Source organism: Vanessa atalanta, chromosome 14, assembly GCF_905147765.1.
Source record: "Vanessa atalanta chromosome 14, ilVanAtal1.2, whole genome shotgun sequence".
Lineage (NCBI taxonomy): Eukaryota > Metazoa > Arthropoda > Insecta > Lepidoptera > Nymphalidae > Vanessa > Vanessa atalanta.
In genome coordinates, this window is record NC_061884.1 from 1,222,888 (window position 1) to 1,239,669 (window position 16,782).

Below are 16,782 nucleotides of genomic sequence, written 5' to 3' on the forward strand. Positions count from 1 at the left end.
TATGTTCTATTTGACACTCGTCAACACTTCACACACATGATAGTTACATTCCCAAGGTGTACAATCAAGCAGAACTCACTACTTGTATACCTAACCTTTGCAGACAAGCATTATTTAATTATTATTTTTTATTTGACAGCATTTTGAACTCTTTCTGAGATCCTATTGTCGGCCGCATACATTGTCCCACAAAAGAGTTACTGACTCTATGCAGTCAAGCAACAGTACAGCTGTTAAGTAAAGGCTTATAGACGTCACAACAGTTACTTAGCTATTGTGTCTAGATTACTATCCCTTATAATGTTAAGTATAGTCGTATGGTTCCTTCTAAGAATTTATAATAGACCAATACCAATGAAATTGTGATGGCCCATGATATAATAAATTAGTAAAAAGTATTAAAATGGTTGTAGTCTAAATCTCACGGTCTTTGCTTACATATAGTCTAAATAGTAACTATATAAGTTTAATAACTCAATAAAATAATAAGTATCACTTACTTAATAAAACTTAAAAGAAAAACAGACAGAGTTTATAATATTTAAAATATAAATTACATTTTAATAACATTCAAAATACAATTTTTGCATTACAATCAAAGTTGATCAAAATGTATTTTCAGAACACATCCCATTAAGTAAATTTAATCAGACTGGTTAATAAATATTTCGTTAATATTTAAGTGCCAGGATCTGTTTTTGGGTTATTCCGGAACAAGCCATGTCACTCAAAACTGGATTACTATTCGTAACGCTTCTCATTGGGAGCTTTGGTAAAGATTATTTTTTTTATTTTTAGTGTTATAATTATAGTTATATTATATTTTTTTTAAATAACAAACTTATTTTTAACAATCCCAGCTCAAGACCAGGATATGTCCATTTTCTTCGAGCATACGAACGCTCAAGCCCGTATCGTCGGGGGTACCATCGCTGACAGTGTGCCCTACATGGTGGTCCTTAGTTCCGGCGTGTTGGTCAGAAGCTTCGTATGCGGAGGCTCAGTGATCACTAACAGACACGTCATTACCGCTGCCCACTGCATCGAAGCATTGTTCTCCGGAGGAAGATTGCTTAAGTACAAATAATTAAATAATTTAAAAAAAAAAGCAATATAACTTTACTAATTGAACCGTGCTGTGCAATAATAAAACAGCTAAAAATTAGAACGCTCCTCCAGCGTGTGTGTTTTCGTAACAATAAAAAAAACTGGCTTATTGTCGAGAAATATTCCGATATTTTCCAATTCATTCTAGATCGCATTACACTTATCAGGTGTTATTTCAAACATAACAAATGTTATTACGCAGTTCTCTCCGTGGAACCGTCGGCACCAACCGTTGGAACAGCGGTGGTACTCAATACAAGTTCGCAAGTAACATCACTCACCCCCATTACGTACAAAGAACCCTCAAGAACGACCTTGGAATTCTCATCACTACAACAGAGATCACATTTTCGAACGCAGTTCAAACTGTAGTTTTGAGCGATGAATTCGTTGATGCTGGTGTTTCAACCACTGTTACTGGATGGGGTAGCACTGCCGTAAGTTACTAATTTAAATAATATATATATTTCGTCACCACACTTAACATAGTTAAAGCTATAAAAACACCAACTTTGACGACCTCCGTGGTCGAGTTATGTGTACACCGGTTTTCATGGGTACGCCACTTTGAGGTACATACATTACTCTGATTCCAATGTCAGTAGCTAAAGCACTTGTGTTACGGAAAATCAGAAGTACACATCTAAGCATATCATTAAAAAAAACCAAAGTTGTTTCGTCCAGTATGTGAGAGTCCCGTTGGCCCGATTCTGATCCCTCCTTAAAACATGATGGTTGTGCAGAATTTAGTTAGATAGATATATTACCCCAGGATTGCGTTCATCACCGATTGAGGTGGAGAATCCTTTTCTGGGCATCCATGCTCAGAGCTTACTCTACCTGCACCAGACAATTTTGCGCAAATCACTGTTCGGGGCAAGCGAAGCAAACATCATAAGACCACCACTTAAAATAAAATTAATAATTAATTACGGTACCACGGACTGGGATCAGCGTTGACGTCAGAGATGATTAAGCCTATCCATTATCTGGCTGCGTATAGACTGCGATGACTATCCGCGAATCTATGCCTCTCCAAGTCCCACAGCGGTAATGCCGTAACCGACCGACTCAACCAGAGCACGTTCAACTAGCATATTCCGTGCTGCAGCACATCCCATCTGCAGAAATCGTAATTCTTGGCGATGTTAAGTTTTACCCCTTACTGTAAGAATAAAAACAATTTTTGGGTGTCTCAAGCTAAGTTTTATTTCAATCAGGTGAATCGAACTTCGATAAAGATGATTTTTTTGACTGGAATACAATTCGCCTATCCGCAAGATGACAGTTTGTATCTTGACAGTTATATAATAACTATCTAAAGATACACATTTCCAATTACGCTATAATTTCAGGCTGGTGGACCCCTATCCCAAAACCTACTACAGCTCTCTGCCGTCGTAATCGATGGTGAGCGCTGTGTCACCGAGATGAGGGATCGCGCCTTGGAGTTCAACATCATAAATGTTCCACCTGTCGAACCACACATCGAAATCTGTACTTTCCACTCCACCGGACATGGAACATGCAACGTACGTCTTTTAACTTATTTGCTTATACAGTTGTCTTGTGTACATTTCATCACTTCTTGGATTTTTTTAACTAACTTGGATTGTTTTTTAACTAACGCTACTTCTGCTCTTAATAGAAATTTGGATGTTCCCAAACCGTCTTCACTTTCCCGCCTGATTGACACCTTCCTCTTAATGATAATTTGAAGGAATTCATAGAATCAACTTCAATCAAACATTGAATCGTTATGTTTCCCCAGGGTGACTCAGGCAGCCCGCTGATTCGCTCTGATCGCCAACAGCAAATCGGAATTGTGTCCTGGGGACTGCCGTGCGCGCGCGGCGCTCCAGACGTGTTCACGCGCATTAGCGCGCCGATTGGATTCTGCAGATCATCAGTTAATCTTTTCGAGATGTCTTTCTTACACCTAAAACGGATCCGGGATGCGACATTAATACATTACTCGAATATATCGCTGTCTATTAAATTATTCTCATCTTTCGTTTCCATTATTCTTTCATGAAATAGAAGTAGAAAGTTAACGAATGCGTCATAAAATCCATCCTTGATCAATATTAAAAAAACTCCAAACATATATTGGCAACAGCTCTGAAACTATACAACATATTGTATTCATGTAAAAAACTAGTTCAAACTGACTACAGACATAATCATGAGCAGGTTGCATATAAAATACACCAAAATCTAGCTTTAAAATTTAAACTTATAGATTCCAAGAATCGTTCAACTTACTATAAATATTTTTAGAAAACAGAACTATGACAGAGCTGATTTAACCGACAAAACAATACCTTACAATAGACCCGACATAACTATTATTTTAAATAAAAAATAAATATATTATAGAAATTGCAATAGGTACCAAATATTCACAATTTACAAAATATCATATCTGAGAAATTAGCTAAATACACAGAAATAAAAGATACAAGATGAAATAATTAATAAATTTGCATCTACAAAAAGTACCTTTAGTACTGATAGTTCTTTCTACTACTTCACTTATAGCTCTTTCCTTACCTTCACGTGCAATTTATTAATTTTCAGAAAGCTACAATACAGTCAGATAAAGATAGTATTATATTGGTAGACCATAATAATAATTAAAATTTTAGATTATTACCCAGATGATGCTCACTTAACTTTGGTCCGCGATCATTACTGGTGTACGCCGAGATGTGCAAAATTGAAACGAAAATAGTAATAATAATAACGACTTCAAAGGTGTAATCACCTTGTCGTGGTTAAGGGGCATATAAAATATAAGAAAGGCCGTACAAAACGTGGCTCACCCCTGTTATGGGAGATACAAAAAAAGCAACTATGAACTTTTTACCCTTCCTAAGCCAACAGTCCCAAACATCCGTCAATCCGAGGTCTGCCGTGTCGAGGATGGGAGGCGAATCCGGTTGTAAGCGTACCACGCCTGGAGCCAGGATGAACACCAGGTGTAGCCTACTGGCCTAATGCCAGCTGTTATCCTAACAAATGGGGCTTAATATTCAAAGCAGAGCGGCTCGAAATATCGATGATCAAGACCTTTCCGACCCGCTTGATCCTTTGGTTTTGCGTAGACATGTTGGATCACTCTGCATCTTCTATCGTATTTTTTCACGTACAAAGTTTCAAGGAATTGCTTGGATTAATCCCGGGTGCTAAATTTCACCTTCGAACATCGCGTCAAAATTCCAAGTACGTTTTTTAAGGCATTTTTTGCCTCGCACAACCACTCTGTGGAACCACCTTTTGCCGGCGGTTTTTCTGAACCGATACGAATTTCAACAAAAGAGCATATACATTTCTTAAAGGACGTCAACGCACCTGCAAGCCCTCCGGTGTTGCAGTTATCTATATGTATATTAAACAATTACATTGACTTTAATATCCTGAAAGTTATAAAAGATGAAGTAAAATGAGAATTACAAACAAAATATAAAAATAGTCAAGAGGTTTTGAATAAAAATGCTGGTGGTAAAAACGAACCCACCTTACATCCAACTCCGTTAATAGCAGGAAAAGACTGCAGCAATATCAAAAACTATAAATCCGAAAAGATTTTCAAACCACCAACGTAAAATAATGTAAATTGTGAAGCTTATTATTTTAAAAGGATAGAAAAGACGGAAAAGAAGGATATAGAGTTAGAGTTCTACAAAGAAACAAAACTCACAAACAGTTTAATATATTATTAATCCTAAAGATAATTCTTCAAAGAAGTTAATAAAACTAATATACTATATTAACGAATCAATATTACCGAAACACTTAAACAATGAAACTGTGTACGATCAAATGCTTATCATCTACTGCGCTGCTTGGACAGCTTCCAAACTGAACGGCTCTATTTTAAGTATGTCACAAACAAGTGAAAATCGAATAAGAAATAACCTAGTGAACCAAACTGGCAAGTAAGACTTGAAAAGAGAGTAGGAGACCTCAGGGATAAAATATCAAGACTCACACTATACATAAATGGAAATATAAATCATAAATTGCAACATTAGCATTAGCAGCCCGTAAATGTTCCACTGCTGGGATAAAGGCCTCCTCTCCATTTGAGGAGAAGGTTTTAGAGCATATTCCACCGCGCTGCTCCAATGCGGGTTGGCGTAATACACATGTTGCGGAATTTCGTTGAAATTAGACATATGCAGGTTTCCTCACGATGTTTTCCTTCACCGCCGAGCACGAGATGAATTATAAACACAAATTAAGCACATGAAATTTCAGTGGTGCCTACCTGGGTTTGAACCCGAAATCATCGGTTAAGATGCACGCGTTCTAACCACTGGGCCATCTCGGCTCTCAATTGCAAAGACACATAAAAAATATTACCGAACAATATAAAATTCATTCAACAAACGAGAAAAACACATATCATCCCCACACAACACAACTTAACTTAAGAAAAAGTAAATAGCTACTAAACGAGATTAAAACTCGATAGTGATACTTAATAAAACGTAACAGACAAACAGACAGAGTTATAATATTGTTACAGATTAAATATAAATTACATTTCGTATAACGGCTATCAAAACAATTTTGGATTACAACGATATTAGATCAAAATTTATTTTCAGTTGTGTTGTAATTATTTAAATTTAATCAAACTGATTAATAAATATTATCTCAATTCGTATAGATAATATAAGCGCAAGCATCTTTTTTGGGTTATTTCGGAACAAACCATGTCGCTCAAAGCTGGATTTTTATTCGTCACGCTCCTCATTGGGAGCTATGGTAAGAGATTTACTTTAAGTTTTAAGTTTAATAATTATGGTTATACTATATTAAATTATTTTTTTCAATTACTACCCATTTTTTAGCATTCCCAGCTCAGGAGCAGGATATGTCCATTTTCTTCGACCACACGGAAGCTGAAGCCCGTATCATCGGAGGTACCATCGCTGGCAGCGTGCCCTACATGGTGGTCCTTAGTTCCGGCGTGTTGGTCAGAAACTTGTTATGCGGAGGCTCAGTGATCACCAACAGACACGTCATGACCGCTGCCCACTGCATCGAAGCAGTGTTCTCCGGAGGAAGTTTGATTAAGTACAAACAATTAAATATTTTTTTATATATTTTCTCAATTGGACCGTTTTGTGCAGAAATATACCAAACAACACCACAGGAAGCCTTATCTCCTAAATCTTAACAACTTGTGTTGCTGTGTGCTGGTGCGGGTTGGTACATTTCTGGTACTATTATAGATATTCTAGTTGAGTGTTCATTGAGTCTTATTATTTAAAAAAAAGTCTTTACATAATTTATGATATTCTATAGTAAGTTTAAACATCCATCTCAAAATAATCACGAAGCGCTTTGCTACTACTATACCTTTTTATGAGAACACCCAAGGCTTGGAACGCTCCTCCGGTATTTGTGTTTCCTAAACAATACAAATTGGCTATTTTTCGAGACAAAGTAAATAATCATATTCTGGGTAAGCCCGATTCATTCAACATTGCATTACACTTATTAGGTGTTATATCAAACGTAACAAATTTATCACGCAGTTCTCTCCGTGGAACCGTCGGCACCAACCGTTGGAACAGCGGAGGTACTCAGTATAGGTTCTCAAGTAACATCACTCATCCTCACTTCGTGCGAAACACCCTCAAGAACGACCTTGGAATTCTCGTCACCACAACAGCCATCAAATTTTCAAGCGCAGTCCAACCTGCAGCTTTGAGCTATGATTTCGTTGGTGCTGGTGTTTCAACCATTGTTACTGGATGGGGTAGAACTACCGTAAGTAAATCCTATTTTCGTCACCGCTCTTAAAGAAGTTATGAAGTGAAGTGGAGTATATACAATTAAAAGATGCATTATTACTTAATAAGAAAAAAAAAATCTATATACAATATATTATATTACTAGCTACCCGTACTGGTTTCACACGCGTACAATATGGGCCTATTTTTGGCTAATTTTTTGTTTTACGGTTAGTGAAGTTATAGTACTAGTCTTTTCTCTTCAAATATACGGATGTATTACACAAAAAAAAATTGTTTGGATGTCTCTAGCTAAGTTTTATTATAATCAATTAAATTATCACCGTCTAAAGATAAAGATTGCCAAAAATTTTATTATTTCAGGCTGGACCCATATCCCAAGACCTGCTGCAGCTCTCCTCCGTCGTAATCGATGGTGAACGCTGCGTCACCGATGTAAGGAAACGCGCCTTGGATTTCAACATCACAAATTTTCTACATGTCGAACCACACATCGAAATCTGCACCTTCCACTCTACCGGGCATGGAACATGCAACGTAAGTCATTTAACTTTAGCATTTTTTAGTATTAGCAGCCTGTAAATTTTCCGACTGCTGGGCTAAAGGCCTCCTCTCCCTTTGAGGAGAAGGTTTGGAGCATATTCCACCACGCTGCTCTAATGCGGGTTGGCGGAATACACATGTGGCAGAATCTCGTTGAAATTAGACACATGCAGGTTTCCTCACGATGTTTTCCTTCACCGCCGAGCACGAGATGAATTATAAACACAAATTAAGCACTTGAAAATTCAGTGGTGCCTGCCTGGGTTTGAACCCGAAATCATCGGTTAAGATGCACGCGTTCTAACCACTGGGCCATCTCGGCATTTAACTTACTTACATCGCATACTTACTTACTTGCTTACATCTTCTTAGATTTTAATCAAAATCAAAATAAATAATATACTTTATTCAAGTAGACTTTTACAAGCACTGTTGAATCGTCATTTAACAAACTATATTAAGTGAAGCTACCACCGGTTCGGAATGCGGATTCTACCGAGAAGAATCGGCAAGAAAAACAGTAGTTACTCTTTTTCAACATTTAAAAATACAAAGTCAAGTTAATTAAATACAATTATATATGTATTTATAACCTGCCTGGAAGTCAACAAGTATTAGCTCCACGCTCTGCTCTTCATAGTTATGTAGATCTTCCCAACTCTCTTCAAGCCTCCTCGTAATTGCCATCTTCCTCTAAATGATAAATTGAAGGAGTTCATAAAATCAAAATTTTCTTAATTCAAGGTTCATAAAAACACTTTTGAATCGTCATGCTACAGTGTCGAATTAAATGGAACCTGTGGTCTAGAAAGTGGATTCTACCGAGGAGAACGTACAAGAAACTCAGTACTGACTTTTCCAGCACTTAAATTACAGAGTATATCAGTAAATTACAAATAAACTAATATATATCCTGCCTAGAAATCAACAAGCACTAAGACCACGTTTTTTATCTTCAGTATAATCTTGTATTGAGTAGTATACCTTATTTATCAAAGTGTTTTTGACATGAGCTTTAAACGTTTTAATAGGCCAAGCTAAAAATAACTGGAATCATATTATAGAAACGAATACAGTGCTCCAGAAAGGATGTATAAACCTTGTGAAGTCGGAAACTAGGTATTATTAGTTTACCTTTCCGCCTCGACGTCTATCTAGACACGCGGTAGCGTGTCAGCCAAGTTCTAGTAACAGAACTGGCTAGTAGCACCGTGTGTAATATTACACGAACCATTTGGAGCCACTTTTGACCTCCTCATAACTCAAAAACTATTTGACATAGATGTGTCAAATTTGGCTCATATATTGAGACTCGCGAGATACATATGTGTTCCAAATTTCATAAACGCATCTCAAATGGTTATTTAGATATTAACGTCTAAAAATCGTCATTTTTATCACTGACTGACCTATAGATCAAAACTATATCCTACTTCCAGGTGACCTAGAAAGTTCAAATTTGGCATGCAGGTAGATAATTAGGCCAATATAAAGGAAAAAATCTGAAACTGGTAATTTTTTATCATTTTATTATAATTTTTCATTTTATTGGGTCTATAGGAACACTTATATACTTAGTTCCTGTAATAACTGTAATAATAAAAAAATTATGTAAGAACCAGCAATCAAAACTTATGACAGCCGGTCTTCATGTGAATTTTAAGGTCTTCACGTGAATATATAACAAGTTGAATACCACCCTTAAGTTTTTTAAATCCAAATATTTCCGTTTTAGTACTTATATGAGTATAGGGGACTTTCGTATTTATTACGTTATTAACTAGCATTTAGCGCACATCAATGGTGCTAAATAATTATACTTAAAAAAATAATAATAATAGGCATTTCGGTACACGGCGCGCGACGCGACGCCGGAGCAGCGGGTTAGGAGCGTTGCGATTAAACCTTACCGCGGACGTGTCTGAGCGAGTGGCAACCGCGCTCATAAGAATTATTTCAATACCTTCCGATGGAAACTGCCTAGTCTATTCGACTGCATATTTTTTGTTTGAGTATACTAGTATACAACAATAAAATAGGTTTCGTGAGATTGTAGTAGAGTATGTATATCGTAACTGGAATGATTTAAGTTTGTACTCTAGCGCTACAAACGGGGATCCTTATTGCTTGGAAGAACAGTATCGAGCAAGCATGCTGATGTCAGCAAAGGACTGATGAATGGGTCCAATGGAAAAATAGAGAAGGTACATTGGGGACGTCGATAACAGCAATAGCGCACGTAAAATAACAATTCAATTTAAACATAATTTAATTTGCGAACTAGAAGTCAAAACCAAGTTACAGATATTAAGTAATGTACATATATGTTCAAAGGAAATAATTCTCTATTTGCTTAGCATATTCTACTATTATACACAAATTACAAGGCCTTCGCCTTGACGGTGCTCTTTTCGACATAAGCTCCTCTATATTAAGTAAAGAGCAGGCTTACGTTGGCCTCTCTAGAGTTAAAACCTTAGATGGAGTACATCTTATCAATTTAGGTCCAATTCAAATCAAGACACAAGAGAGCTCTATTGTAGAGTACAACCGTCTGCGCACGTTATACCACCCCTACTTGGCCAAATTAAGTATAAACAGAAAACGCGTAAAAAAAATCCTGACACTGAATGGACAATTCACTCGAACATTTCAGAGGTACCTACAAGAAAAATAAGAACGTATCAAAAAAAAGACAATTACACCCCGTAAACGTAGGAAAATAGAATAGCTTAACAAAAACCATTTGGTATTAATTTTGTTATTAATAAGTACCTATTAATAATTTATATACAAAAAGTAGTGATATCCCATCAAAAACATAAATGTAAAAATGAGAGCCAAGTTAAATATTATGATATATACCTTGGTTGTTGACTTCAACGACAAAAGAAGTGAGATCTAAATTTTTGCCAAGTTAAATAGCCCTTCTGAAATTTATTTATAACTACATAAAATAGCATTTCTTCTTATAACTTGGGATAATATATTGTTGCCTAAGGTCTGACTTGGCTAGTTCTTATATGTTTATAAACACAAATTGTAGTTTGTGTTTAGAATAACAAATTATAACTCAGAACATCTAAGAAGAATGGAGGACAGGTCAGTATTGCTTAGTTAGTATACGTACATTAAGAGCTGCGATGGTTCAGTCTCTAGAAAATATGAATCTTAACCAGATATTGCGAGTTCATATCCAGACAAGTACCATTGAATATTTGCGTGCTTAATTTGTGTTTATAATTCATTTGTAAAGGCTTAGAACTTACGAAGGCTATAATATAATTCTTATATGAGAACTAGCCAAGTCAGACCTTAGGCAACAATATATTATCCCAAGTTATAAGAAGAAATGCTATTTTATGTAGTTATAAATAAATTTCAGAAGGGCTATTTAACTTGGCAAAAATTTAGATCTCACTTCTTTTGTCGTTGAAGTCAACAACCAAGGTATATATCATAATATTTAACTTGGCTCTCATTTTTACATTTATGTTTTTGATGGGATACAATGATTGTCACCATTTCTTTCAAAAAGATCTATATTATGGTGAATATACATATTTCTTTGTACTGCACATTTTGTGCTCAAGATATTCGCCTTGTATATTCTTTATTTTATACAACTAGTAGTACTTGGTGGTATCTGTGCAAGTATCTCTTTGGGTATGTACCACCCATTCGTCATTTCTACCACTAAGCAGCAATACTTGGTACTATTGTGTTCCGGTTTGAAGGCTGAGTAAGTAACTGCAAGCATAAACACAACATGAACATAACATCTTAGATGGCAATCTGGCAATCTGGTGGCTCATTGACGTTGCAAGGATGGTTAATATTTTTTTCTTCTTCTTTTTAATGTCTATGCGCGGTTTTGACTACTTACCATTCGCTAGCCCATTTGCCAGTATACCAAAGGCTGGGATCCAAGCTTATCAATAACTAAACTTTTTAAATAAAATACGTTTATTTTACAAACATTATATGTTTGAAAAAACAATATTTGTCTACTTTTTAGTATTGATGACTACTTTCACGCGTACTTCCTCAGGGTGACTCTGGCAGTCCGCTGATGCGCGCTGATCGCCAACAGCAAATCGGAGTGGTGTCGTGGGGACTGCCGTGCGCGCGCGGCGCTCCAGACATGTTCGTGAGGATTAGCGCCTTCGCCGATTGGATTCAGCAGAGCATCAGATAAACTTTTCGAAATATAATGCCTTTGTTTCATCAACAATGTATGCGGGATACAACAAACAATAAACGATGTAATATATCGCTTTTTATTGCATTACGCTCATCTTTCGTTTCGATTTCTCTTCTATTTCTGATTGATTCTAGTATAATATAATTTTACTAGAATAATATTTTAATAAAATAGCTTACACGACTACTGAAATGTAAATTAGTAAATAAGCATTAAATACTTCAATAGAGTGACTGGATAAGTTTTTACATTCGTCGTACTTATTTGCTTAAGTCAAAGAGTCCAAAAAAAATTAATTAATGGAAAAGTCTACTGGATCTACGTTAAAAATGGGTGTTCCACGAGAACAATTTTGGGTCCTTTTTCTTTTCTAGTATTTATAAATGATCTTTTGCCCTTTCTATGTTAAAAGTATTTTGAAAAGTAGTCTTGTTTGCTGACGATACTTCACTGATTTTTAAGGTCGACAGGAAAAAATCTGACTATAACGATGTAAGCAGTGCATTTTCACTAATACACGATTGGTTTACAGTAAATATTTTAGTTTTGAATGCTCAAAAAACAAAATGTGTGGTTCTTACACTACCAAATGTTAGAAACCAAAATTATAATATATCATTAAACGGTGGCTTTGTTGATGTAGCCGATACTACGGCGTTTTTAGAAATAGCATTGGATTCTCAACTTCAGTGGAGTCCTCATTAATCGTCGCTGACAGAATCAGCTCCGCAGCCTAAATGGTTAAAAAAGTTCAACAAATGACAGCAATTGATACCGCTCGTCTAGTATATTTTGGTAATTTTCATAGTAATATGTCATATAGGATATTACTTTGGGGTAACGCTGCATTACTGAATTGAATCTGTTTTTATTTTACAAAAGAAAGCAGTCCAGTCTATTTATATTCTTGGAGCTAAAGACTCCCTTCAGGATGTTTTTTAAAAAAGTAGTTAGTAACTACTAAATTTCTTGCCATTTCTTCTCGGTAGAATCTACATTCCGAAACAGTGATAGCTTCACTTAATATAGCTATTAAAATGACGATTTAAAAGTGTGCTAGAATAAAGTATATTTTGCGCAACCTCTGCCACTCGTCTATGACGGACTAATAGTCGGCTTGTCTCCATGTCACCATTGTTGTGGGATCTGTAGATGTACACGTAAACTTGACTTTGACGAACCAAGTCCACACGTACCACAATCATGGAGAAGGGGGGGGTCCTCCAAGCAGCTCAAGCACACACCATCTTTGCTGGCCGTCCTGTCTCAAGACGATGGTGGACAACAATAGGTCAGCGTGGAGCCCACTGATGTCGGTAAATCGACCTCAAACAGCGTATTTAAGTATGAAGCAATGCGATCAAGAGCTTCACTTTTAATACCGCAGTATTTGAGCTTATAAAGAAGCGTTTCATGTTTTACCCAATCAAATGCCTTAGACAAATCACACAATACTCCAATATTATTCTCTGATTTTTTCTCCTATTACTATTTACAACATAAATTCTAGGACATAATTACGCGAAAAATTTGAAGAAACAGGTGTATTAACGGCTGCTTCACAATATAGGTATTTATGATAATATAATTTTTATACTATATAAATTATATTACAACAGCTAAGTAACTATTATGTCTATATGCGTTTACTATCCCAGATGGTACTAAATATGTTTTTTTGAAGTTGGCATTTATTTTATAGTCTTGATGCACCCGCGGTTCAAGAACTTGTATAGAAGCGATCACCCGTAATATTATCCCTCTTAAAGGGTAAACTCAAACTCAATTTTTTTTATTCAATATAGAAGCATTACACTTAAATACAAATAAACACTGCCACCGGTTAGGCAAAGAAAATACTCTGACCTGTGAAGAATCGGCGGAAGAAACTCAGCGGATCCTTTTTTATCAATTTTTTAATTAGAAATATTCAATATGAAAAGGAATAGCCAGGAGGCGATCGTTTCATTCCCGAGATCATCATGCCGATATCATCAATCATAAGCTCTCTTATTATATGATAACCAAACGTTCTTTGTCATTTTTTTTTTATATTTGGCCAACAGAAGCATTTTGAACGATTTCGGGAATCCTGTTCTAGAACCGTATACATTGCCCCACTAAATAGTTATTGACTCTATACAGTCGAGTAACAGGAATAACAAGTTTGTGTTTGTTCCTTGTACCAATGCTATGAGTATCATTTTACATTTTCTCATAAAAATATTAATATTGTTTTCATACATATATAATATTACAGAATATATATTGAGAAGCAACAGTCAATATCTTGATTTCTTTAAATTTATACTTCAATGATTCTTCAGCTCATAGGTTATAGAATGCGCAAATAGCCCTTTTTGCATCAGAAATATAGTATGGATAGCTGGAAATATAGTATGGACGGCTGCGTTAGCGCAAAGCATTTTAGAGTAAGTCATTACACTGTGAAAATAACTGAAATATACTAAGCGAGCCGTATCAACATCGGTAAGTAATCTACCGACCTTCATACCAACTGAGACGCCAGGAGACCTATTTTCTTTAATGTCCACCCTCTCAGTTCTATTGTAAAATATAAGAAGTCAGAAGGTCGAGCGCACATTCTCTAATTCGGTAGTGATAAATTTTCCTGACCAGAGTTTCATGATGAAAATATTACCCTTGTGGTTCGAGCTTCCTTCGTACCAAATTTCTTTAAAATCGATTGAAATTGGATCGAAGCCGTGGAAGAGTAATAAATAGACAAACAGAGTAACTTTTGTGTTTAGAATATTAATATAGATTAAATAGTTTGTAATTAGTTATTATACTTCGTATCTATCGCCTATCAAAACAATTTTGGATTACAATTTAATTAAATTTAATCAGACTGATTAATAAATACTATCTTAGATAAAAAGTTCATTATCAAATTCGTTTATATATAAACGCACACATCATTTTTTTGGGTTATTCCGGGACAAACCATGTCGCTCAAAGCTGGATTTTTATTCGTAACGCTCCTCATTGGGAGCTATGGTAAGAGATTTACTTTAAGTTTAATAATTATGGTTATATTATATTATGTTTTTAATTACAACCAATTTTTCAGCATTCCCAGCTCAGGAGCAGGATATGTCCATTTTCTTCGACCATACGGACGCTCAAGCCCGTATCGTCGGAGGTACCATTGCTGGCAGAGTGCCCTACATGGTCGTCCTTAGTTCCGGCGTGTTGGTCAGAGGCTTAGTGTGCGGAGGCTCAGTGATCACCGACAGACACATCATGACCGCTGCCCACTGCATTGAAGCAGTGTTCTCCGGAGGAAGTTTGATTAAGTAAAAACAATTAAATAATATTTAAAAAAAAACAATATAACTTTCTTAGTTGGACCGTTTTGTGTAGAAATATAACAATTCACACCGCAGAGAGATTTGTCTTCTTAACCTTAACAACTTGTGTTTGTGCTGGTGGGTTGGTACATTTCTGCACACATTTCTGTACAATTATAGATGTCCAAGTTGAGGTCATGTCATGTCTTATTATTAACAAAAAAATGAAACAAATATTTTCTATTATTTTAAGCGATTGATAATAATAATTTATGATATTTAGAAACGAACCTGAACCCTGCAAATCATTTATCTTTACTTTTATCTTGCATACTCGTACTATTTTCAACATAACAAATTTAAAACGCAGTTCTCTCCGTGGAACCGTCGGCACCAACCGTTGGAACAGCGGTGGTACTCTGTATAGCTTCGCAAGAAACATCACTCACCCCCACTACGTGCGAAGCACCATCAAGAACGACATAGGAATTCTCGTCACCTCAACAAAGATGGCATTTTCAGACGCAGTCAAACCTGCAGTTTTGAACTATGATTTCGTTGGAGCTGGTATCCCAACTAGTGTTACTGGATGGGGTAGAATTGTCGTAAGTAACTCATTTGAATAATACCTATTTTCGTCACTCGATGTAACATAGTCATACGTCAAAAATCAGGTAACTCTAGGTAAAAGGTAATTTTGATTTAATGGTTTTTTGACTTGACAATTTACAATAAAACATTTCGTGTCCGTAATATTGTGTTCATCTGAAGATATAGATTGCCAAAAATGCTATTATTCCAGGCTGGTGGTGCCATATCCCAAAACCTACTGCAGCTCTCCGCCGTCGTAATCGATGGTAATCGCTGCGTCAGCGAGGTAAGGGAACGTGCAGTGCAGCTCAACATAAGAAATGTTCCACCTGTCGAACCACACCTCGAAATTTGTACTTTCCACTCCACCGGACATGGAACATGCAACGTAAGTAATTTCACAAGTGCACAATTGTTACACAATTGTCTCATATATATTATACCCCTACTTTTGGGCCTATTTTACTTTCGAGAATTATGAATGAATTAAAATATAATATTAGCCTACTTATTAATGTTGATTATTTTTTGCGTGTTTCCCCAGGGTGACTCTGGCAGTCCGCTGATGCGCTCTGATCGCCAACAGCAAATCGGTGTGGTGTCGTGGGGACTGCCGTGCGCACGCGGCGCTCCAGATATGTTCGTGCGCGTTAGCGCCTTCGCCGATTGGATTCGGCAGAGCATCAGATAAACTTTTCGTGATTAATGTATTTCTTACACAGACAATGTATGCGGGATACGATAAATAATAAACGAATTCCTGCATTATATAGATTTTGTTTGCATTATTCTCATCCTTCGTTCCGATTATTCCTTTATTTTTTATAATATATGTACCTACTCTACATAAATGTGTGATCGAAATTTTAATCTGTCTATTTTTTAATTTATTTTTCCGTAACTCTCGGGGTGGTCGTATCCCTAGCAGTAGGAAGGTTTATACTTAGTACAGGACTAGACCCTGTTTGTATGATTTTTTTTTTTATTTGGTCATGCTATAGAATCCTTTTTTTTAATTGTTTAGAGATTAATTTTCAAACGCACGCTAAATTTGTTTTCATTTTTCTTAACTCCATTTCCTACAGTACTTGATACTACTACTACTACTAATACTACTACTACTACTACCACTACTACCACCACTACTACTACTACTACTACTACTACTACTACTACTACTAATATAATTTCCTAGTTGTAGTGCCATGCTGTGTGAGTCCCGGAGGCCTGATTTTTCTTACCCTCCCCTCCC

General features: G+C 36.1%; 3 protein-coding genes across 3 annotated transcripts; all 3 read left to right on the plus strand.

Moving 5' to 3' along the window:
- The first annotated feature begins 720 nt into the window (after positions 1 to 720).
- LOC125068956 (chymotrypsin-1-like) lies at positions 721 to 4,107 on the plus strand. The gene is made up of 6 exons (XM_047678362.1): positions 721 to 772; positions 852 to 1,077; positions 1,310 to 1,544; positions 2,463 to 2,639; positions 2,879 to 3,033; positions 3,987 to 4,107. Exons 1-6 carry the CDS (start codon positions 721 to 723, stop codon positions 4,105 to 4,107), a joined length of 966 nt encoding a protein of 321 aa, XP_047534318.1.
- A 1,719-nt stretch (positions 4,108 to 5,826) lies between these two features.
- Positions 5,827 to 11,619, plus strand: LOC125068939 (chymotrypsin-2-like). Its single transcript, XM_047678330.1, has 5 exons — positions 5,827 to 5,883; positions 5,970 to 6,195; positions 6,660 to 6,894; positions 7,242 to 7,415; positions 11,473 to 11,619. The coding sequence occupies exons 1-5, from the start codon at positions 5,832 to 5,834 to the stop codon at positions 11,617 to 11,619; spliced, it is 834 nt and encodes a 277-aa protein (XP_047534286.1). The 5' UTR covers positions 5,827 to 5,831.
- A 2,961-nt stretch (positions 11,620 to 14,580) lies between these two features.
- Positions 14,581 to 16,351, plus strand: LOC125068938 (chymotrypsin-2-like). Its single transcript, XM_047678328.1, has 5 exons — positions 14,581 to 14,646; positions 14,720 to 14,945; positions 15,310 to 15,544; positions 15,742 to 15,918; positions 16,075 to 16,351. Exons 1-5 carry the CDS (start codon positions 14,595 to 14,597, stop codon positions 16,219 to 16,221), a joined length of 837 nt encoding a protein of 278 aa, XP_047534284.1. The 5' UTR covers positions 14,581 to 14,594; the 3' UTR covers positions 16,222 to 16,351.
- Positions 16,352 to 16,782: the final 431 nt, after the last annotated feature.